This window comes from Penicillium malachiteum (assembly GCF_028827825.1).
Source record: "Penicillium malachiteum strain IBT 17515 chromosome Unknown utg000002l:1.0-8849297.0:1.0-8852440.0, whole genome shotgun sequence".
Classification (NCBI taxonomy): domain Eukaryota; kingdom Fungi; phylum Ascomycota; class Eurotiomycetes; order Eurotiales; family Aspergillaceae; genus Penicillium; species Penicillium malachiteum.
The window spans coordinates 1,844,042-1,868,033 of NW_026643095.1; the positions used below are offsets into that span (position 1 = coordinate 1,844,042).

The 23,992-nt window shown below is 47.3% G+C and overlaps 7 protein-coding genes across 7 annotated transcripts; 1 reads left to right on the forward strand and 6 right to left on the reverse strand.

Annotated features, from left to right (window-relative positions):
- Window positions 1-180: 180 nt before the first annotated feature.
- On the forward strand, window positions 181-681 carry N7483_003739 (GNAT family N-acetyltransferase; the record flags this gene model as incomplete). The annotated part of the gene is made up of 1 exon (XM_057087176.1): window positions 181-681. One exon carries the CDS (start codon window positions 181-183, stop codon window positions 679-681), a length of 501 nt encoding a protein of 166 aa, XP_056947005.1.
- Window positions 682-761: 80 nt separating this feature from the next.
- On the reverse strand, window positions 762-2,362 carry N7483_003740 (cytochrome P450; the record flags this gene model as incomplete). Its single annotated transcript, XM_057087177.1, has 3 exons — window positions 762-1,634; window positions 1,698-2,222; window positions 2,300-2,362. The coding sequence occupies 3 exons, from the start codon at window positions 2,360-2,362 to the stop codon at window positions 762-764; spliced, it is 1,461 nt and encodes a 486-aa protein (XP_056947006.1).
- A 659-nt stretch (window positions 2,363-3,021) lies between these two features.
- Window positions 3,022-4,379, reverse strand: gprC (the record flags this gene model as incomplete). The annotated part of the gene is made up of 2 exons (XM_057087178.1): window positions 3,022-3,416; window positions 3,485-4,379. 2 exons carry the CDS (start codon window positions 4,377-4,379, stop codon window positions 3,022-3,024), a joined length of 1,290 nt encoding a protein of 429 aa, XP_056947007.1.
- Window positions 4,380-8,698: 4,319 nt separating this feature from the next.
- N7483_003742 (uncharacterized protein) lies at window positions 8,699-11,285 on the reverse strand (the record flags this gene model as incomplete). Its single annotated transcript, XM_057087179.1, has 2 exons — window positions 8,699-9,835; window positions 9,882-11,285. 2 exons carry the CDS (start codon window positions 11,283-11,285, stop codon window positions 8,699-8,701), a joined length of 2,541 nt encoding a protein of 846 aa, XP_056947008.1.
- A 1,476-nt stretch (window positions 11,286-12,761) lies between these two features.
- Window positions 12,762-18,626, reverse strand: N7483_003743 (DNA glycosylase; the record flags this gene model as incomplete). Its single annotated transcript, XM_057087180.1, has 10 exons — window positions 12,762-13,889; window positions 13,995-16,294; window positions 16,739-17,146; window positions 17,200-17,333; window positions 17,385-17,427; window positions 17,532-17,544; window positions 17,598-18,186; window positions 18,239-18,398; window positions 18,460-18,493; window positions 18,594-18,626. The coding sequence occupies 10 exons, from the start codon at window positions 18,624-18,626 to the stop codon at window positions 12,762-12,764; spliced, it is 4,842 nt and encodes a 1,613-aa protein (XP_056947009.1).
- Window positions 18,627-19,587: 961 nt separating this feature from the next.
- Window positions 19,588-21,020, reverse strand: N7483_003744 (uncharacterized protein; the record flags this gene model as incomplete). Its single annotated transcript, XM_057087181.1, has 4 exons — window positions 19,588-19,987; window positions 20,040-20,084; window positions 20,141-20,808; window positions 20,952-21,020. 4 exons carry the CDS (start codon window positions 21,018-21,020, stop codon window positions 19,588-19,590), a joined length of 1,182 nt encoding a protein of 393 aa, XP_056947010.1.
- A 621-nt stretch (window positions 21,021-21,641) lies between these two features.
- On the reverse strand, window positions 21,642-23,231 carry N7483_003745 (uncharacterized protein; the record flags this gene model as incomplete). The annotated part of the gene is made up of 2 exons (XM_057087182.1): window positions 21,642-23,163; window positions 23,224-23,231. The coding sequence occupies 2 exons, from the start codon at window positions 23,229-23,231 to the stop codon at window positions 21,642-21,644; spliced, it is 1,530 nt and encodes a 509-aa protein (XP_056947011.1).
- Window positions 23,232-23,992: the final 761 nt, after the last annotated feature.

Sequence of the window (23,992 nt, forward strand, 5' to 3'; positions counted from 1 at the left end):
CTAGCGGCTTGCCCGAGGTCAGCGGGGATCATCCAGGTCCTTTTTATATCACCACACACCTCTCTGCAAATTGAAGCCATTCATACTCACACACACACACACACACACACACTTCATCAGACATTTGGAACATAGATCGACTACACAAACTCATTTCTCATCCATACACCCGAACTCGGAATGATTGACCCAACCCAAGCTTCCCGACCCGGTCTTACCATAGTCAGAGCATCATCGGAACATGTCCCCGCCATTAAAGCAATGGTAGATGCTTCATACTCAAAGTATATTGAGCGCATTGGAAAGCCTCCAGCTCCTATGACTGCCGATTATGAAACGATGATCCAAACACACGACGTTTTTGTCTTACAAAACGAGATGAAGGAAACTGTTGGCTCAATTGTGCTTGGTGTTAATCGCACCACTGATTCTATCGAAATTGACAACATTGTCGTGGATCCTACGTCTCAAGGTCGTGGGTATGGTCGAGTTCTACTAGACTGCGCGGAAGAGGCTGCAAGATGCCAAGGCTGTACCGCGCTGACGCTTTATACGAATGTGAAAATGTATGAAAACCTTACGATGTATCCGAAGATGGGATTCCTGGAGACTGGAAGACGGACTGAAGATGGATTTGAGCGAGTTTATTTTCGAAAATTTTTGACTTCATCTGAATTATAACTTCAATTTTTCCAGGCGGCAATCGTGAATATCACTCATGAATTAATCATATAGTTCAAGCTGAAAATCAGTTCCAGTGATCAAGTACTTACTATCTCACATGTGTGCGCTGAAGGTGCAATTAGGAAGAAATGCTTCGGCTTCATACTCTCTTCAGTCACACTGGGTGCCAGTTTCACATTCCCACATCGAAGAAAGAACTCGGCTGCGATGAGTCGTAGTTCCATCCACGAAAGATGAATTCCCAGACAAGTGCGTGATCCAGACCCAAAAGGCGAGAGGGCCATTCGACCCGCTTCAGATGTCTCTTTTGGTCCCGGCAGCCATCTCTCAGGCTCAAACTTTTCGGGATCTGGGAACAGGAGAGGATCGCGATGGACTGTCCAACTCTGAGTGCCCACGATCATACCCGCAGGAATATAATACCCCGAGAATGAAACACCACCTTCAGGAACAGTACGAGGCAGCAAGCCCGGAGCTGCGCCATACAGTCTCAGTGTCTCAGTGATTATTGCGTTTAGTAGAGGAAGTGCTTCGAGTCGACTTTCATTCCAGTTTTCCCCTAAAGTAGCAAGTTCAGTCTCTAGATCAGATCGTAGTTCTGGCCGCGACAAGACCGCCCAAATCAGATACGTAAGCGTGATAGCAGTTGTGTCGGAGCCTGCAATGATGAGGCTTGATGCTTCCATCGCTACGTCGGTATCGCTGAGGGAGACGTCGTCTTTCTCAGACTCATAAACAAGGCCGGAGAAAATATTTCGACAGGACTCGCTGTGCTTTCGACTGTATGCTACCGATTCTCGACCATGCTGGAGTAGGATTTCATCACCTGAGAACATTTCGCGAAATGATCGGAGGGGAATGTAAGGTAGGATCCATTTAGCAAAAGGGACCTCCATCATTATGCCGGACCCTTGGGTATATGCTTCTAGGATACGAATGTATTCGTTTTTCTATCAACGACAGCTAGTATCGGTTCCAGCAGGAAGATCAAACGAGTTATTGATATTCCTCACCTTTCCCTTCTGCAACATGTCAAACGAATCTCCAAACATAAGATGACTACTGATATCAGTAGCCAGGAATGTCGCCCACTTAAGGAAATCGCAGATACCATTTGCGGCAATTTCATTCTGAATCTGAGAGATAGCGAGCTGGGCTTTATCTTTCACGACAGGTTCCCATGAAGTTCGAAGAGCCGATTTGGAAAACGGACGTGCGAAAAGTTTCCGCCGTTGGGCATGTTCCTTTGGATCTCTCATATTGAACACACCGATGAGACCTCGTGTAAACACATCATACCACTCTGTCTTCAAAAAGCCGGATCCAATGCGATGTATCTCTCTGATATCGGCCATGGAAGAGACTGAGACTTCATTTGGCGAGATTCGAACGATATGGCCATATGTTTGGTGTAAGCGATGAATATAATAGAGCTGAGCTCCGCGTGATGTTGCGAGTTGTAAGGGTAGTCGAGTGAATTTGGAGGAGAAAGGTCCAGGAATACGACGCAGAGGAGACCTGAGTATTTTGACGATGAACTGAAAGAGATTAATAGTCAGTAAATATCCATTCATCTCTTCAAAGAAATCCATAATCGAATAGTGTAAGCACATACGTATACAGACCAGATGAGGAAAACGATGCCGAGGTAGACACTCAGCTGAAAGTCGTGGCTCATGTTGAATTAGGATAGCTGGATTTCTAGACTAGGAATCATAGGATGAGCTGCACATAACTTGAATAATCAGTTCTCATATACAGCAGCTTCAATTTTCGAGCTTCCAGACTCCATGCCAAATTTATCGCCACGATCTGTGCAACCAGCATGTGAATATTCAATCCCCGTCTTAATATTCCGTGACTCGGAAGTATACAGATCTCGGCCCATCTCATGCTTCGGTATTTGGACGGAGTTTAACCTGGAATGAGAAGCATTCGATATACACACTTGCTCCCACAAAATTGGTAGCTTTTATTTTTCAGTGACCTTGAAGTATATAGTATTTATGAATCTCCAGATTTCAACTCGTGGTATAGAAAATGTTTGAAGAGAAGCTTCCTCTTCTCCAAACTCTTTTGAAATATATACAAAGAATGAGAGAAATCCGACCCTCAAGCCTCCAGATGTCAGATAAGGGGAATAATAGTAGAATGAATAGGAAAAAACCTCTCCAGGTAATAAAAATGAAGGCGTCCTGAGCGACATGAGAAAGTCATAAGAGTAAAGAAAGTGACCAGGAATTAAGGTGCATAAAGTAAGGAGGTGGCACGAGCATGAGTAAAAGAACAGAACCCATAGAAATGAAGACCAATTCATGAAATACAATCATCAAATCATCATCGCCTCCACATACGATTTGGTGTGGCGTCTGAGAACTCGTCATCTTTGCTGGAGCGCTCACTTGACTCCTCCGATACGTATGCGGGCTCCGTTGTGATTTCGATTGTGGTTTCTTGATACACCTTTCCAAGATCGTTCATCTCAACACCGGCTTGAACGATGTTATCCGTTGAGCCATCGCGCTCATGTATAGTGGTGTCGGCGAGACCCAGCTTCTTCGATTTGGGCTCGGCAGTAATGGTTGTAAGGTGAGTGTCGCCACGGCGTCCTTTGCTACTTGCGAATTTATTGTAAGAGCGATCGTGACTAGGTTCGGAATCGATGATGAGGTTTCGGCGGGTGAGAGTGTAGAGAATGACGTCGACTAGACCGGAGCTAGTAATGATGGCACCTTGAGAAATGTTAGTTTTCTGAGATTTCTCTTTCCAACCTAGTATATATGACCGGTATGAAACTTACCAGCGCAGCAGAAAAAAGTGAGAGACGGATTGTGGCCGTTCGCGGTAGCCATACGTCCAGCCGCTAAGGGTAGAGAGAGAATGATGTAGACAATTGGATAAATGGTCATGTAACCAACGACTCTTCGGAGACGTTTCAAGCTCTCCAGCTGGCTATTACCGAGAATAGAGGATGAGGCAATTTGTCGACGGAGCTGAAAGTACATCACAGCATAGAGACAGACGGTACCAAACTCAGCGAAGAAGATCCAGATATAATGAGTCCAAAGGCGCATTGCTTCGTAGTCCTCATTAATCCAGCACCATGCGCCTGCTGGGACGAAAACATCGGCGCCATATCTTGCAAGAGGAGCGATAACGATAATGGCGATAAATACCCAGACACCGCAAACGAACCCGACGAAGACTTTGTATGACATCTTGCGACCCCAGACAACGAGAAGGAAAGTATGGATGGCGATGGCGAGCACGAAAAGACCACTTCCCGGATCTCCAATTTGTAACCATAGTCCTTGGAGAAAACATCCTGCAGTGCCGGATTTAATCTTGTTTGTGACAATCCACTGGAGACAAATCAAAAAGGCTAATGATTGTTGAAAATCTGCTAGTACCAGATTGTAAATGAGAATGATGTACTGATTGTAACCGATGTATCTGGTGTATGAGCCACGCCAAAAGATGAGACGAAATGTGATGAATGCTAGTAGTGTGCCTGTGGCGATAAAGGATAGAAATGCCATGACAGTCACAGCAATGAGACCCCTCCGCTGGACGTCTGGTAACGGGTCGATATCCAGGAGTACATTGCTGGTCAAACGAGGAGCAAGAGAGTTTTCTGAATGTTCGGATTGGCCATTGCTTGCCTGCAGAATACTGAGCAGGACGAGGGCAGACATTGCAACAGGGTGCGATAAGGTAAGGATTGGAAAATGTCTCTATGCGACAGACATGAGAAAAAAGAGTGGAGTTCACCGTAATGTTTCAACGCTTGGAAGGTGACGTCGAGTCTCTGGTTGGTGAAAATATTAAGAAACAGGGACTGATAAATTGCAAATGATTTTTACTGTGCAAGAATTGTGGCCTGGCCCACCAATAATATGACAGGCAAATGAAAGGGAAAAAAGTAGATTAAGCAAGCAACTGATGGCGTGGCCCAAGATTATTAAACGTGTGTAGGGTCCAGATGCAAGATGGATAAAATGATAAAATCCACATGGAGAACATGCCGGGCACATGAAACTCTAAAGTCAATAGGTTAAGGAGGTCCATGACCGTGCTTGAGCGTCGCCGTCATGTCGCTATAATCCATAAAATAGAGGACTTTTCCAGGGATCATCTCCGTTGGGATCCATCTGTAAGTTTAGAATACCATTCAGACAAGCTCCATTGTACATTTGGATCCACAGCGACCATGACCCCTCTTCGGACAGGGGTCGAAGTGGAGAGTGTATGAAGTTTCTGCTATGAACAATGGAATGGTTGAAATGAGAGTTTGGTCCGTATCCACCAAGATCAACGGAGTATCAGCACGGAGTATCAGCACGGAGTATAATTGCTAATTGGGGACAGTAGTATTGGAGCTGAAAGGTTGATAATGCACCATTGCCTCTCAATTTTCGGGGAAGTCGTTAGTTCCTGAAAGCCGGAGATGCAGAGCATAGCGCCACAAACCTTCTCTCCGCGCCCGCGTGGAAAACGCCTCGGGGTCCAGCCATTCATAGTCCGCGTTGGCCTTTGAGCCCTGTCAAGTTGATTCAGGGGCGGACTTCTGGAACACTAGCGGAAGACACGGACTAGTTTCGCCGCGCAAGTGCATTTGGTGGTAATAACAATTACTAGCAGTACATATCGCACTTGATGCATATGATTGCTCCATAAACGCGTCTCTTACTATTCGAATTTTAGTATGAAGCCAAGAATCACCGTTCATCATCCGCTCCATCATGTTGGAGCTAGAGTCTTTGATCGTCAATTCCGTGAAATGGACTCGGAGTACGACCGCAATGAGTATGGTGAATGAATGGAACCCCGCAAGAATGACCCGCTAGAAGTGTATTCGAGTCTCGGTCAGGTCAGAATCGTCAGATTCTAGATACAAAGTGTCGATCTTACATAGTTCGCCGTGTAATATTGATCTGGGCATTGGTATAATTGGCGGACAATGCCTTTGATCCACTATCAATACCGCCAAGCACGGCAGACCCATGAGATGGAGTTCCGGCTCTCCAAACCGGTGCGAATTGCTTTTTTTTCACTGAGACAGAGAATTCTCATAAAAGAATCTGAAATTCAAGCACCAGTACAGATGGTGCTTTTCAGAAAAACAAATTCAAGACTCAGATGACTTGATGAGGAGAACATTCGAAGTTTTCACTCTCTTTGGGTGTTAAGGTTAGAAGGCTTCTCCCAACAAGCAATGTGGCGTAGATCAACCAGAGACAACGAGTGTCAACACGGCTCAACAGAGCATCCCCTCGGGACTTTTCACTAACATTCCATGTGTTATTCAGTTCCGACCCGCAATAACCAAGGGCACATGGTGGCCAAGTGCCGAGGACTGATTTAATGCTAGAGCTTTCTGTGGATCACTAAGGATCAAGAGAACTACCTGGGCATCTCAAAGGATGGTTATACAATGACGCCGTTTCATTTGAGAGCCGCTAGCAGCGATCGTGGAGCATAACCATTGGAAGGATTGCTTACTAGGTGATCCTTAATGTACAAAGTGTGTCAGAAGTTACATAGTATTCAACCTTGGAAGGTTCTCAAGTGTTCTAACGTGCACTTCTGAGGAGAATGGAATGTGCTCCCCGAATATTCTATGCTTCGCACCTATAAGCCCCTATAATAAGATAATAAGGCAACCGGGCCCCGGTATGAGGGGGTCCTAGGGGGGTTAGCGGCACCACCCGAGATAAACTGAACAATGACACCCAATTTTCAGATTCAACTTCGATTCAAAAGATTAGCCAGATCAGTGCATGAAAAGGGGTTATTAGATTCTAACAAATATTGATACAAGCCGTGAATTAGAACTTAAATCATCCAAATCCATGGTTCTAACCCCAGAGCCAAACTTGAAGGTCAAACCCTGGATCTCCTTCACCTGCCTGATGCCGTTAGGATACTCCACTGCGACCGCCGATCTGAATTATCCTCGTGATTTCGGTCATATTCACAGGGTATTACTGAAACCAGCCTCACTAAGATAAGTAGTGTGGAATTTAGCCTGAAAAGTTTTCATTTAGAAGTTCTATTGGTAGAGTAGATAGACCTCTTTTACTACTTGGCTCCTGCACTTTTACTCGCCGCCTGTCTTGGTAGGTACCTGAGAATAGCCTGCAGCTTGGTCCTAGGGCTACCGGTTGCCTATATCCAACAATACAACAGCTAACCTTCCCTTCCAGATAACCCTGTAGGTAACCCTGTAGGTACCTACATACAAAGATGGGTCGGTCATCAGTCACCTTTAGATGCTACTGACTCGGACTGAGCCCATGCAGATATCTGTTAAGATATCAATGAATAATCTAGAACCATGATATTCAACTTAATCGGAGAGCCGTTGGAGATGTGACCGTTATTGACCAAGGTTTAGAGGCCAAGCAACAGCCACCATGCAAGAAATCAGGTATATTCTTAGTATATCAAGAGTAAAGTTAGCATCATTGACCAAAATGGGAGATGCACAGTGCACATGCCATGTCCTTGTCATGGATAACAAAATCTTGCCTAGACGAAATCTTGGGTTTACCCCCAGGTGCCATCCCACTAGAATCTGAGACAGATTGATGGTAGATACTAGACCGATCGACTGATTGATAGGCTAAATGATCTTGATACCCACAGTCATAGCGGGCAAGCTTACTATTTGAATGCAGAAGAAACCGTAGATCATAAACTTTTAACTTTTTCCTGATTGACAATTGTTAACATTGATAGGTGTGTCATAGTGATTCTCAACTGATAGTATGAAGTTTGTTGTCGACTTTAGATGAAAATGCTGGCTGTTCTTGAATTCAAATTATATGAACCTTTGAATGCCATAGAAGTTTGTCCAAGATGAGGATACCACTGGCACTCAAGCTCAAGACTTTTCGAAGGGAGCATGGACTTCTTCACGAACTGATGGTGTGGATCATGCCGGGAATATTGAGACTCTGCACGCCTTTTTCTAGAAAATTAGACGATTCATGCCAGTGACACATTTTTGGACCATCAATATCTTCTCTGTCTTCAAATGTTATCTCATGCCTGGAAATTGGTCGATTTGTAGAAAAATGGGACATCAACAACCCTCATCTCCACTGGCAATATCAGGGGTTGATGAGCCCGAGACTATCGCGTGACTACTGGTCTTTCCCCTGAAAATCACTAAGACAACAATGAATGCAAACATTCAACTAAACTCAAGGACAGACGAAAGTAGAATCAGCCCCATAGTGAAATCAGATCCTGTCAGCGATCGGCGTCCTGGGGCGACAGGCGAGGATATTCCAAATATTGTACAAAAGCACCGAGACGTGCAATTTACCCCGGAATAATTGGGGGAATACCCTCATTTCCACAAACTGTACTCAGAGTTGATGAAGGATTGCACACTAGTGATTAAGTGGCGATTTTTGCGAACTGCCTAGTTCAATTAAGCCCCCGGGGCCCCGGACTTGGATCCACAACTTATGGGCACGCTATTGGTATGTCGAATATGACCTTCGAGGAGGTATTACACATCGACTTCGTTCGCCTAAGTGACAGTCCCCTCTTGGATAGAAGCCGGATTGCCTAAAGATCCCGAGGTCCACGGTCATATAGTACCTAAACTTAGCCTTGGATGTATCATGATGCGAATGTACTAAGAGTTCAGTACTACTATTAGTGGGTATATCCAGAGATCAGATAATTCACACTGGCCACTGGCATGATTTACGGAGAAGGGATGGATATAGAAGTAGATATGGATATCATGTATAAAAAATAGATACGGCTTGTGGCATTCATCATCAATCATAAAAAGCACGATCATAGAATGTGTGATAAGAAAATGAACAGCAGGGCCAGAGCTGAGAAAATCCGGCAAACGTATGAAAATGGGGGCATGGGGAGTGGGTATCATCAGTTCATCAATCAGGAGCGCCGGATGTAACAATATATCCATCTTGCATGAAATCCTTGAAGTCCTCCCGCTAAAATTTTAAGACCGAAATTCAAGATCCGTTCAGCGACGCCGAGGGTTGCGGTCGCGACGACCAACAGGTGAGTCATCCTCTTCATCTTCTTCCTCGACAGGTGCTGGTGTGCGTCGCTCGGTGCGTCGCTTGGGTCGACGACGTCGGTTGGAGCTGATGTTGCTAGCTGAGTCGTCTGGCGCGAGGGAGCCTCGGTCATCGTCGAGGAATTCATCATCGCCGCTGTCCCAGCCGCCGACGGCAGAGAATGGCGTGCCTAGGCGTGCTTCCACGAAGGAGCCACGTCGGCCTTGGCTGGCGACTGATAGACCGGCACCACGTTCACGAAGGGCACGTCGGACGACCTCGGCTTTGAGATGCAAGGCTTCGAAGGCATCTTCAAGTGCTTCCATGCCAAGGAAAATATCTCGCTCGATTTCGGCTAGGGCAGCGATTTCGGTTTCTTCATCCAAAGCAATGGGACCACCATGAGATGCGGGTGATGAAGGGCCTCCGTTGGGTTGGCCGTTAGGTCGGAAGCTGCCATCCATGTAGCTTGGCGTTGGTCCGCGACTTGGGGGACTGAAGGGAGTGTTGGAACGACTGCCGCTGTAGCGTTGGTTGGTGGAATGCGTTGCATCTTCAGCACCGCTGCGAAGGAAGCCATCAAAGCGGCCAGATATCAGAATTTCCCATTCATCGTCACTGATAGCGGACAGGGTTGCCAGGACATGGTGCAGTCCGGGGTTGTTGAGCATGAACATGGCTGTTTCAGGGTCACGGGGGAGCGATGCAAGGCGGTACAGTCTTTGAATAGCCGAGGATGACGAGGCGAGTGAGGATGGTTTGGGTCGCTCATTATCGTCACCGGATTTTGGAACAGGAGTTGAAGCGGTCAGACCGAGTAGGGCGCAAAATACCGAGCGCTGGAAGGACTCGAGATGGGTCAACATGGCGAAAGTAAGGGTCTCGTCATCCACTTCCTCGGGGGCACTGCTGGCCTGGTCATTCTGCTCCGAAAGCCATTTGTCGACGGCAACTTTAGTTTTACGAGATTGACGAATGAAGTGTTCACGGTATTCCTCTGGAACATCAACATCCAGCTTTTGCATCGGAATGTGCTCCTCGGCCGCCAAACCAGAGTCAACTGTAGTGGGCGCCATCACGAATGGAGGCCACATAGGAAGCTCGCCACGACCAGACACCAGCTCCAAAACCTCCCCCCCAGCTAACTCCAGACGGACGTTCCTCTTGCCCGTTTTGTTCGCAGATAACACAATTGCAGGGTTCCGAAGAAATGTCACGCGCAAAGACAGCCTCAAGACGGTCTAGAAGGCGGCGCGCAACAGAGCGATATCCTGTTGCCACCGCAAGAGATCCGCTCTTGCTCATCACCTTTGAGTAATCATCGAGCAGGCTGTTGTATGGACTGAATAACCTGGCGGCGATTTGCTGGGGCTGAGTGGCCGACTGAGCGAAAGGGTCGGATTGATGTGGTCCACCTAGAAGTGTGCGTGCGATTTTATTCTCCAGACCGCCATGTTGAAGCAAGTAGTCGACTCGTGGGATCGTGACAGGGACGACCGGCGGGGGAGGAGGAGGCGGAGGAGCACCGAAAGCTGCGCCGGAGGGAACATGTTTGCCGTATTCAATGGATTCATCACTAGGGCTGTGGTGATGGGACATGCGTGAGTGGTTCTGAGTGCGCGATGGGGGTTTGACGGGTGGGGTGGAGCTCTTTCGAGTCGGGACATATTGCTGGTTGGGGGCAATGGAAGTAGCATCTGATCCATTCAATGAGGCATCATCAATGATTTGAACAGTCACGTTAGATCGCGATGGTGACATAGTAGATCGACTCGATCGCTTGGGCAGCCTTTTCTCCTCCGAGGACGTCTTGGGCTTCGAAGACCTATGGCTGGTGCGGGGCGATGACTCCTTCTCGACCTTCTCGGTTTTTTCAGTCTTTTCTGTTCGAGAGCTCTTAGACTTGGGGGTTTCAGCCCGCACTGTTTTGCTGGGTCGGCTGCTGCCGTCATCCTTCTTGTCATCCTTTCTAGATCGAAGGCTGGACGATGACCGATTCACTTCCGTTCGAATCTTGATGTTTGTTTTCTTCGTTTTTGGCTTCTCCAAGTTTTTGTCCTTTTCATCCAGCTCCTCTACTGGCGTGCCCTTGCGAGAAGAAGGCTGGTCAAGACCGGTCAACGGTGGACTGGGCGGGGCATGGTGGTTCTCAGCATGGTGCTGAGTCGGTCCATTTTCCTTCCCATCGTCCGCTTGCTCTGTTAGGTCGGTCGGGTCCGGGGTAGGGATATTATTTTTGCGAACATCCTCTTTGCTATGGGCCTTGGAGAAATTCGGATACGGTAGACTTGTCCTCGATTCGAGGAAAGAGGCAGTCCCCGACCGGCTGGCAGCGTCGAGGCCTGGCATCGAGGACCGACGTGGGGGTTCACTGTGCGAAGTCGAGGCGGAGGTGGAGGAGCGAGCCGTGGTTTCTTCTGGCTCGGGTTCGGGTTCCTTGGTTGATGTGGACCGTACCTGAGAGAGCTGGGAGGAACGTTTGGGACGTTGCTTCCAGTGCTTGGTAGATTTGGGCTTTTGGGCGGCGTTTGGTCTCACCGGAAAAAACATGGCTGGCTCCAGCGCACTCGCAGCAGCCGCACAAGGTGGATCCCTTCAATCCCTGGGGCCCGCTGGTTCATCGGGCTCCGTTTATCTTGTCTGTGCTTTAATAAACCCTCAGGTTGGGTGAAGGGGAAAGTCCTTGTGAGGGGAAAGGCTAGATTGCTATTTTTGTATCTCCCGCAAGAGCACGAGAGAGTCCAGCCTGTCTAGCGCGTCTTTTCTGTGATGCCTGGCGCTTAGGAGAATTCTCACTGGTTGATGGGAAGCCGGGGGTAAAAGGCTCAGGGCTTGCATTGATCGCACGGCAGAAAACACCCCGGCATTTCCAAGTATAAAGTGAAAAGGTTAAAGTGAAAGGGACAAAATAAATGGTATTCAAGTTCTTCTCTGAGATAAAACAATGAGACTAATGTGCAGGCACCATGCAAGTATGAAGGATGAGAGGTGGAGAAACGAGAAGGTTCTAATGCGGTGAAGACCAGGCCCCGCTGAACTGACGTGGAGAGATGCATGGAAGCCTAAGCTAAAGTAGGATGGACAAATGAAAAATAGAAGGGGAACATAATGAAAGTCTAGTAGATTCGGAGAATATCGAGTCTCTACGTAGCATGAATGGAATAGTCTCAAATTAAGAGATCCATGCAAGTTCATGCTCTAGACGAATCTATGAGCGATCCATGGATGTTAGATGCCCAGGTGGGCACTCTTCGCCTGATTGGGCCTAGTCTATACACCTCCCTTACACCGTTACACATATTGATGTATCAAAGGGTCATGTTGTTGCTACGCAGGTCGTAGTCCTGGAGGTGTATGTAGCAGCTAGCAGACAAGTCCTAGCACTGCGCTACATGGGGCGATATAGCAAGGAGATTGGAATATTACTATGTACTTGGCTATGAAGCTCTGTTAAATGGATACCCCATATCGCAATAAGCCTGAGGCTTAATCAAGCACTTAGTTTTACATACTCAGTTGGATTGTTACCTAGTCGTATGATCCTAGGTACCTATTCAAGTTGGTAAATGGTTACCTACTCCTCCATGTATGCCAGTGGTATCTATAGGTACCTACACGAGTATCTAGATGATACAGAGAGGCGTATCTAAAGGGGTAGGCTAGCTGCTCTATCACCTTGGAAGTTATACCTTTCCCTTTCTCTATCAGAGCCCGGTTGTCCATCCTCTTATGCACCTGTGTTTACTATAAGTACATTATGCCAGTGGGTACCTACCTCAGGACCTACTACTCCACTCAAGTGCTTGTCCTTTTAAGTAGTAGCCTTAGAAACCTCGTTTATAATACAGGTACATTTTGTAGCTGATTGACTACCGAGGGGCCTTGATGCATGCATGTAGGTATGGATGTGTACAGGCTAAGCCTAATTTGTCAGAGGGTGTCCATTTAACAATGCTCGGATCTATGGGGTATCATGGTGCAACAAGAATAGAAAATCCAATAAGCATAGGGAGTCCAGGTAAATATTCAATCGTCTCCATGTAAGCCGTTGGCCACTTTGACAGGGGATGTTTCCAGTACCCAATTCCCATTCTCTTCATGGGCCACTCCTCCTACTTGGGCGGCGTTGAGCAATTCCTCACTGGCTGGGTTGAGATCTCCCGTATGACGATCCCATTCCCAACCTTCCTTCAACCACATCCACGTAAGATAAGCACGGAGCTCTTTATCGTACGGGAGAACCGATTTCCATTCGGGAACAAACCCTGGGCTAGTCGGTCCGGCACCTTTCCAGTCGGTAGCCAAACCACGCAGTTCATCACGACAGAAAATACGCCAACTGTCGAGGGAGTAGGCACCAACTCCAGATAAGTGTGCAATTTCCCATGCCGAGCGCGGGTCTTCATCATCAACACACTCATCTGGACGAAGATCCCGGCCGTCCAACTTGTTGGGGTAATGCATCTTCCGATAACGTTTGTTTTTCATTGGTGGATTGGTTAGCCAGGTTTGTGCCAACAAGATGCACTTTTGGGCACGCTGGTTTTGAAATCCCAGGCAATGAATCATTGCGACAAATTCCTCTTCGTCTGCCGTGGCCATGGCATCAATAGTGGGATACCGGTCAAAAACTTGAAATAACACCGGTAGCGCCACTCCGCCACGAGTTCTGTTCAAGAAAATGGTTGCAATAAGGAGCTTAAACGGGTCGTGAGCAAGCTGCTCCTGGATAAGACCAAACGCTGGCGCATTGATGGAAGCAAATGGGAGACATGAAGGAGGCTCCCGAGGTTCCTGAACGAAGTATCGTGATGTTTTAGGCAATTTTGGGCGAGTTGATCTAGAGCCCTTCGACGTGGAAGTGATAGTGTTTTTGACTGGGGTACCACAAGATGGAGTGTTTTCACCGCTTGGGAGCGACACAGATCTTGTGTATTCTAGTTCAAAGTCACTAGGAACATCACTCAGTGATGAGTCTGAATCTGAGGACAGACAGTAAAGAGGTAAACCGAAATTTTCAGTATTTTTGGAGATTTTCTGAGAAGTAGAGACGTCATCCAAGGAAAGGGGTACAGGTTGGGAGTCCGGGGGATTGTTGGCAGGAGGCACTAATTTGAAGTATTTTGACATCACCTCATCACTGGGGGGTCGCCCCTGGCGAATCACTGGTTATCAAAAATCCACGTCCCATTCTTTTGGGTCTGGGGATAAAGCCTCATGAAGATAATGTCGATTGTTTGTTTTGGAGGGCTGGGAAACCGGAGTAGCTGGTAGTTCAGCGCCAGTAGGAGATTGCGGAGGTGTTCCTGATCTCTCAGTTGGTTCAAAAGCAACTTCAGATTTTCGTTTGACCCGATTGCGCCTTCTATTACTTCGCCTGCGCTGATTCTTCGCTTTTTTCTTGTCAGGAGCTGTTGAACCCCGCGAAGAGCCACTTGCGGACACTGCATCCCATTGAGGATCGGTATGAGGGGGTGGCGACGGATCCTGCAAAGGTGAATTCAACCCCTTCTGGGTGAAGTCAGGCTGAGTATTATGTGTTGGTTCAATATTTGGAAGCCGAGATGAGGAAGCCTCAGCGTGGGGCTTCTGATTTTTCGTAGTGAGCTCAGACTGGGCACTTTGAACTGGCTCAAGGCTAGAGCTGGGTCTTGGAGGCGGTTGAGGCGAACTAGGTTCAGCCTGGGCTGAGTTCTCGGGGTGAGAATGCTGTGTTGGTTCGAGATTGGGAAGTTGAGATGAGGAAGCCTTAGGTTGAACTTCCTTTGAACGGCGCTTCTGGTTTTTTGTAGTGGGCTCCGGTTGGGTAGTTTGAACGGGCTCAAGGCTAGGGCTGGATCTTGGAGGAGGTTGAGATGAACTAGGCTTAGCCTGGGCTGTCTTCGAAGGGCTTTCATTATTTCTAACAGTCTCCGGCAGAGGATCAGAACTCAGTTGAAGCTCAACCTCGTGGGCTTGAGGTGAACCGGCCTTGGGCTGAGCCTCGTTGGAAGAACACTTCTGTTCAGCAGGCTCCGGTGAAGGTATCTGCGCAGGCTCAACCCCGGATATAGACTGCAACACCTCTGATTCTCGCTCTGGTATAGGCCTTCTGCTTGTTTCAACGCTCAACTGGAGTGGAGAGGCGGAAGATGCTTCAGGGATTTCCTCATTTTCAGAGACATGTTGAGAATCATGTTGTTGAGAAACGTCCGGACCCTCGTCATTCGCATCACGAGTATCCTCATCTTTGCCTTTTTCTTCGGCTGCTGTTGCATCAATTTCCATATGATCATCTAACCAATCAGGCTCTGGCGAGGTGCCATAACAGGTACTGCATCGATCATGGGAATCAGACGTGTCAGGCTTTTCATTGTCTGACAAAGTCAAGTCAATTATGTCCGGGGCGTCGTTGTTTGTATGATCTTCTCGGAGCGGTGCGGTCGAAGCAGGTACGGGCGATTCAGGAATCATGACCTGCCCCTCATCAGATTCCTCGTCATTCCGTGGCAGCTGATTTGCAACACTTTGCTCTGTCTTGACCGGGCTATGTAGGACGATCTCCGTGCTCAGTTCTTCGTTGTGCGTCTCAGCTTCGACCAAGGGCTGCGAGGAAACATCCAACTCCTTCGAGATCCGTTTCTTGCTCTTCTTTCGCTTTTTGACCTTCTCCTCGCATTTTTCCAGGCTCTTCGGGCTCCTCTTGCGTTTTCCCTTTGAAGATCCAGCTTCGACTTCATCGTCAATTTCTAATCCAAAGGGGATATCGTCCGCGAAGTCAATGAGCTTCTCGGCCTCAACGCCAGCGAATTCCAGGTAGAGCCGGCGCACGTAGTGTATCAAGCCATATATCGCTTCATCAGGCATCCCAGCGGACAGTGCTTTATCTCGAACTTCTCTGGTGAACTGAAGTCTAGCAGATTTCCTCACTGGTTGAACCGATTCCAGCATGAACTGGTGACCACCAATGAAGGTAAGAAGTTCCAATTGCGCTGGTTCGCTCACTGATGAAAATATAACATGCTCTTCGGCACCGTCACCATCAATAATGCTCATCTGGTCATCCTGTTTCTCCGAAACTTCTGGCTGTATCGGGGTTGGCAGAGTAGGAACGTTGGCCAGGCTTGCGGCATTCGAGTCGACATAGTCATTGTTGTACTCCATAACGCTAGTTACGTCGTTTTCCTCCGCTGGATCATCACCGCCCTTGCTGGAGACATCCTCATCTTCACTATCACTAGCCATATTTACCACCGTTATAGTTCTTCTGGCTGCTCGTGAACGTCGCTGCGAGGATGGGTTGGTTTGTTTTCGGGTCTTCGATGTAGACGTAGTCGTAGAGTAGAATGGCCTGGGAGGAGTTTTTCCTTTCTGTGAACTTGAACCTGCAATGGCAGAAGAGAGTAGCCCCGAGGAACTTTCGCCGCTGACGGAAGTACTAGTCAAGTTCCAATCATCATCTCTGGAGGACTCTAGGCTTGCTTCTTCTGACAATATCTCATCGACGATGCGTTCGACCTCTTCGGGGAATGGCTTGTATGTAGAAGGGTCCTGGCTTGGAGGTGGAACAACCACCGCAACTTTATCCGTGGAGTCCATTGTAACTCCCTCAGCAAGCACAGTCACCTTGACATGGTAGAGACGCGGGTGGTTAAGGCGCGTGGGGGAGGGTGAGAGTAAATGCGGAGTGGATTTAGGTAGCAACAGCGTTGAATGAAATTTCGAGGTAAACGAGGGCTAGGAGTGCAAAGGGCTAAATTCAAGGACCACAGTTGTCCTAATTTGCAAACAACAGCAATAGCAATAGGGGTGTGTCTAAAAATATTTGAAAAAACGCGGAGTTCCAATTCCACATCGTGCACGGACCATCAGTTGTGATAGATCGACTGGATCTATCTTATCGCGGATTACATCCCTGTACTAACTTCTTCCATTGCCCAGGTGAACACCTTCAAATTCTAAAATTTCAAGATTCGATTCAATCTATATAGAATATCCAGCCGCATTCAACTGGCGAGGCTCACCAGCAGCATCAAATGTACCATTGGGAAGGACTCGAATGAGCTGAGCACTGCTCTGGGCTGTTGCAATCCAAGTGACATTGTGGCCCCGCTCTTCCATGAATGAAACAGTTGAGTTATCAAAGCTATATTCGAATGTCACCTGATTAGGAATGAGTTGATCGTGTAGGCGAGGCTCTGCTAAAGCCTCAGCTGCCGCTAGGCCACGATCGATCGAGTTGATAACACTTTGGAGGGTTGCTGTGATGATCCGACTTCCGCCCGCACTGCCAGCTATCAAAAAGACCTTCCCATCAGGTCGAGTGACAATCACAGGTGTCATAGATGACATAGGTCGCTTCCCTGGTCGAATGAAGTTGCTCTCAGAGGGGACATAGCCAAATGAATTGGATGAGCCCGGGATCGAAAAATCTGGAAACATATCAGAGCCTGCTCCGAATATGGCTTTGAACTATCTCACTTACCATCCATTTCATTGTTCATAATGATGCCTGTCTCTGGGACCATAACATGACTTCCGAAGAGTAAATTTATGGTGCTTATTGAAGAGATGGCAAGCCCAGAGTGGTCGGCTGAGACGATGTGAGATGTACCTGGACTGGAATGTATGAGTCTATTGTATTCGAGGGATCATATTTCGGAGACTCACGTGTCTAAACTCTCGGTGCCAGATGGGTCATATGCGGACACGTCTAATGTGTGAGCGTCAGATATTTTTTGTCGAATCGCATCAACAGTCGATTGTTTCAGTAAATCGCGTTCGTAATCTGCCATCCCGGGACGAAGTCCGGGTCACCCAGTTCAGTGCGCTATCAACTTGGTCAATAGATGAAATTCCAGATTCCCTCGTCGATAAACTCACCTGACCATATCCGAATCGAATCGCCTCATCCATGCGATGTGTACTAAGGTTCACAGAGTTCTCAGAACTGAAGAAATCCGGGTATGTCTCCAAAATCTTCAGAATGCTCAATACAACACTACCACTCGAGGGTGCTGTTGCGCCTGTCACTGTATATCCACGATAATTAATCTTTGATGTGTTTCGGACAGCGATCTTATAGTTTGCCAGATCTTCCAATACCATTGTTCCATTTGCCCTTTGCACTGCATTGATCATTGTCTCAGCAATTGGACCAGAGTAGAAAGCATCCGGACCTTGTTCTGCAATCGTTTCAAAAGTATCTGCTAGTCGCTTTCGAGTAATGGTATCTCCTAATCCCAGTCGAGTCCCGTTGGGCGCAAAATCTACGGCGAAATCTGGATCTTTTGACAGGAAGTCCTCTCCCGAGCCAATTTGAACAGCAGCATTCATATATCTAACCAAGTCTTTACCAACTGGGAAGCCCTCGCGAGCAACACGGATGGCAGGTTGGAGGACTGTTGACCATGGGAGTGAGCCATACTTTTTATGCAGATAGTCCAATCCACGTATTTCGCCAGGCACGCCGCTGGATCGAGCTTGTCAATAGAGCTCGTACAAGAAAAAATAAGTCGACCTACCTTGCCAAGCCTCCATAGACTGCGGCATCCGAGTCATTCTTAAACATGTCTTCAAAGGCCGCTGCTGGGGCGGTCTCTCTCGAGTCTATAAACTCATAGGATCCATCTGGAGCCCTGACTATCATAAAGCTTCCTCCTCCAATGCCGCTATGATACATTCCTGCAGCTCATAATTAGTATGATATCATTTTCACTGAAGGGATATTCGGATGCCAGCTCACCAATCACCCCAGCGCAGAGCTGAGTAGCAACAAGCTATAAACATGGGTTAGGATTTTGGGATGAGAGAAAAAAACCAGCAGGACATATGGATCATCGAGTGTCTGTTGTGATGGAAAATGCTCGAAGTACTTACAGCATCAGCAGCATTGCCGCCCATCTTGAGCATATCTATACCATGTTGAGAACAAATAGCACTCTCACTCGCAACAGCTCCCAGCTTTCCTGGTCCAATATTCCGATATAACCCAGAACCATCTTCATATTTCAATAAAACCGACTTTTGTGGTGTGTTTATGACTTTACGTAGCTGTATCACCAAAAGCAATGCCAATAACAAGCCAAAAAGTCCAAGGCTAATCCGTCGATAGGGTTTCACAATCTTGTCCCGCCAAGAATAATCATGTTGGAGAGCATTCCTCTCTGTATCAAAACTTATCTGCAGGGGCAACTTCAACTTTGAATGCACACTGATTAGACTATGTGGCGGTGTGCGGGACAAGATAACAACGTTTGAAGGGAGTGGTTACCTGCTTCTCCGCACTGGCATCAAGCCCAGTAGTATATCCAGTCTTCTCTTCGCGCATCGTATTTAGGTCCCAAATCGATCAGTTTATCAAGTTTCGATCGGGAAGGGGATTATTAAAGGGACTCGGATCTGTCATGGTCACGAGGGATAAACTCTTTGCAAATCAGTACCCACCACGAATTATGTTCCTGAACTTGATTCTATGGCGCGATATCGGGAACTGATCACCGTATTGGTAAGCTTTATCGGTGTCCACGGATTGGAGTCGTGTCTCACTGGTCACATTTGAGCACTGTTGCATCCCTTATCACGCACATCAAATCTCCCTCACATGTGCATTCTTTGCACTTTAAATTCCGATTTTGCTAGGTTATTTCTTCTGGGCATAGCTACAATCTACCGATAGCGGTAAAAGCAATGATTATTTTGAGATATAAAACAATATTTATACCATCTAGAGTGCACAAAGATCTTTCGTCCTATAATCAAGATCATTGTTTGTCTCGTGACCACCCCTGGCAGGTAAACAGTATGCAAGGTAATGTATCAGCTCATTGATAATGGCTTCAAAATTTTGCATTAATATATTTTGATATACATGTTACCTAACAGGTAGGGCCGTCTGTTTGGTGTCAGTATCCCCTTTCATCCAGGAGATAGTATCTATCCACATGGCAGGTATCTCTTCCAGTGGTTGTATAATTGCAAGGACGAGTCGCCGGCCCCAATCTCGAACATACCATCTATTACACATGAGACGCATGGCGCTGGCATAATGCAAGAATAGAATACGAGCTAGCCAGTCGCCACCTCGTACCAATGAGATAAATCTATCGCTGATGAAAAGTGGCCATGCGATAACTCCACCATGCCCGCCAATCTTCGGCCAAGGTACGATCGCTTGATGCAAAAATTGCCAAGTAGACTTGAACATTGTTCGGTTTGGCGACGTATCGGCTTCAATAGTTGATCCCAGTTGATCGAGAGAGCTCATGATTTTTCTACTTCGATTAGACACAATTATCTCTGCCGGTCGCTTCAAGTGGAACTTACTTGTGTAAATCGAATAGCTTTTCAGTGTCCTCGACCGGTGCATATCTAAGCAATTGTTAGTCTTTTCATTGAGTATTGGATGCCCTAGAGTCTCATGTTACCCATTTTGTGGTCTTGATTCAAGAATTTCTTCTGTATCAGGCGAGGAAAGCCAGCCCTCAAGCTCGCCCTCAATGCCGAGCTCCGTAATCTTTTCAAACAACATGGCACATCCTGATATCAATCTCCGAACTTCCATCACTTTCTCAAGACCATCCACAGCGGAACTATCGGGAGATATCACGGGGAACCCTTGAGCGTATAGCATGATGAATACGGATGCCACAAAAGCAGGACCATACTGGTCTTGTGTGATCTCTGGGATGACTTTACTCAACCCAGCGCAAGCCTGGCTTTGGTACCGCATCGCTGCTTCTAACCAGGTCTGGCAGTTACCAGTTTCAACCGAGGCCAGATGAAGCGCTGTCAATGCCAGGATACTTTCCAGTAAGTAAGGATGTGCGATTGCCATCTGAGGAATAGTTATAGAGAGATGGTATGCAGATAGCCCATCTCGGGACAAGGTGAGATAAGTCGATGTCAAGAATTGATGCCAAAGCCGCATTTCCACCATGCGGGTTGGCATTGACCGGTCGCTCCCTGGGGTGCGTGCCCCAGCCTTGGAGCCGTCCATTGTACTGGGCGAGTCTGGATTGTCGGGATCAGGTGGGTAGCTGCATTCTAGTTTGCGCCTTTTGCACAGAGTGCATTTGGGGAGCTCCTCATCGCACTGTGAATTGTGTCAGCTGTCACTCGGGGCATGTCAATTTTATAGCCATGGAGAGAATCGCTTAGCTCCAGCAAAATTGATAAACGTGGTGTTCTTTATTTCTTGTCCTTTGAAGCGTAAACATTGCCTGCATGTGCGCTCACCTTAACATGCCTTCTCTTGCACTCAAGGCAGCCCTTGCGGGACTTGGTGTGGCTCCGGCGCGATGGCATCATGATCCGAAATTCATCCCGCAACACACAAATATGGTATTCCACGTTTTAATAGCGCACGCAGAATGCCCGTGTCATGGCCTTAGCCTCAGGAGAAGGATAAAACTCATTTGATACTTCCCCAGCCTCTGCTGTGGGGGAACGATCTGCACCGGGCCCTGTGCTTAGTAACCCACTTTTCAACCCCTGGCCCTTCGAACCTTGGAAAAGGTGATCAACACTTCCAGGGGCTACCTCGGCTATCAAATGTGTAAGAACCCGTGGCTGAAGGTCAATGGGCGATCTAAAGGTAGAGAAACAAGGACAAGATGCCAGCTAATTCTATTATGAAACCTCGGAGTAGTCAGAAAGAAAAGACTCGAAAGTCGAACGCTATCGTCAAAGTCAAAATGGCTATACTAGTAGCTATCAATTGTATACTAGTCCTAGGACTAAAACCTATTAGTGGTAGACTTCAATTGGTCAACTGGTACTAGCATACCACTAGCTAGGACAATCACCCCTACCCATGGACTTCATGATCTGAAAGGAAGTGATAGGAAAATGACATGTGGAATGTGGAATGAACAATAGCATAATCTTAGTAGACATGAACCTTTCCATACTAACTAGTATTGGCTTTCAAAAAAGACTTGAAAGTTGAGCTCCGGCCAAAGCCGCCGTAGAAGTGCTAGATACGAACGAGGCATGATGATTCCCATATGGCCCTTGATATTCGGCCTTCCGGGACAGATTTATCATACTGGCACTACTAAGTGTCAATCCAATCCCAGCTCCAGCCAGAGGAATTAGCCCCGTCACAGAGCCAGCAGTGGTGAGGCTAACTCCAGCTAAAACACCGAAGAATTGGAGCAGATTTCGTTTCACCACGTCTCTTTTTCTCGTTTTCTCCACGATATACGACACCTCTGACACATCGTTCTCGTGTTCAGACTGGAATTCACTCAGCTGCTCATTGAAGAGCAATTCTTTCTCTGTGATTCTTTGGCATTCCTTTTCGATGCTGTCTCTCCTGCCACGGCCGCATCGCGCCTCATGCTCAAGCTCTGCTCTTCTCCGCCTCCAAAAAAGGTCATGCTCGGCACGTAGCTCATCATCGCTTCTCATCTCCTCTTGCAATCTCTGGTATCTTCTCTTTTGTTCTCGGAGCTCAACAGAAAGCTTCCGTCTCTCATCACTCATTATTGAAAGCACTTGCCTATAAGAATTCTCCTTCTCAGCAAATAGGCGGCGAGTGGATACTTTCAGATTTTGCTGCGCATCTCTCATTCTCCTGATCCCCTCTCTAAGCTCCAGAAGACTGCTGTTGGCGTCAGGCTGAGAGTTTGACTCGTTCGACTCAAGTGAGTGTATTTCTTCCAACAATTTATTCTCAGCAGCTTTATACTCCGACATAAGTTCAAGTCCAGCGGTTGTCTCTTTGAGGGGTCTTTCTTCGTCAATGAGTTCACCTTGAATTATAAAGGGACTGAAATCTCCCTCCTCCCCTGAGGAAATCAATTCATCGACAATTGATAGAGCAGACCCCTCATTACCACGCCATCGCTTTGCTTGGCTGCCTTTTTCAGAGAACCGTCCCCAAAACTGCCTTGTACTCAACAGGCTCAACTCTCGAAGTGTTGCCTCGTAGGTCTCCTCCTTTGTTGAGTCCCACATGGTGGTGACTAGAAACATCCGTGGAGCAGCATCCAAACCACACATCGATTCCAAAAGATTTAAGTTTCTCAGAGTTGATCCTGAAACCCTGTTGTCGGAGATACGATGTAAATATAGAATACCTGCCGTCTTCATTCCTTGTCGATGGATTTGCGATAAAATAAAAGCAATTTCGGAAAAGATCTCAAAATCCGAACGATAAGTGTCATTGAAGCCGGGCGTATCGACCAAATACACAAGTTTGTTTTTGATCATCATACTGTGGAACTCAACACCCTTTGTATCTAAACTATGCGTTAGGGATTCCATTCGAAATGGATGGTCAACAATGGACTCGGAGCTTCCAAGGTTCGCGCTGTACTCACACGATGTCAAGCCATCGCCAATACCTGCATCACTTCCTGTGAGCTTCGATATGAATCTGCTTTTCCCGACACCGGTGACACCCATCACAAGTATCGCAACAGCCTCCGAGACATCGGGAATTCTACAAAATATTAGCAAAGAAAACAGAGAAAGTAGGTAACCCTGGAGGTAGATAGCGTACTGTGTCATTTCTTGATTTATATCATCCATCTTAAGCTGGAAACTTCAATGTTGAAGTAATCTTGACGGTGTGCCAATGATAAACTCGAACTTGAATGAGATCGAATGAAAATATAAAACTTGAATGAGTCAGAGCCGTGATCATCCCAAGAACTTGAAAGTCTTCGGGTGTTTGTTCGGCACAGGGCTCATCATAGTATATGTATATCCACAGCAGACCAGTACTCTGTCTCTCCGCAGATAGCGCATACACTCGGCTGTGGTCATCATGGTGGTGTGCTTTGGCCTCACACAAGACGAGCAAAAAATAGATCATAAGGGCTGTGGCTCGAGCGATGACTTGGGGAAGGGGTCCCGCGGCAGCCGCAGCCACAACAAGTGCATTCTAGCACCCAAGCCCAAGAGGAAGGGGCAAAAACTCGTAGCAGGCCAAATATCTGACGAACGTTCCAGAAACGAGAGTGTGCTGATGAAACGGAAAAGCGCGCTAAAGTTGAGAAATGGGGCGAAGCCTTAGAACCACCAATAGGGCTTCAAAGTACGCCGAGTTGGCGATTTTCTTCAGTTCACGGTAATATCTCGTTGTTGATCACACGGGTGCTCTGTGTGGGCCTTGCATGATGGGGAAAGCCTAGGTCAGAGGGGGCCGAGGCCCGGGACCCGCCATAGCTGCAGCCACACTGCGGCGATAGATGCATTCTGATAGGTCAACTATTCTAGTCTATGGTATGACACTTCAAATAGTATCAATATGCAGATTGGGCTGAAAA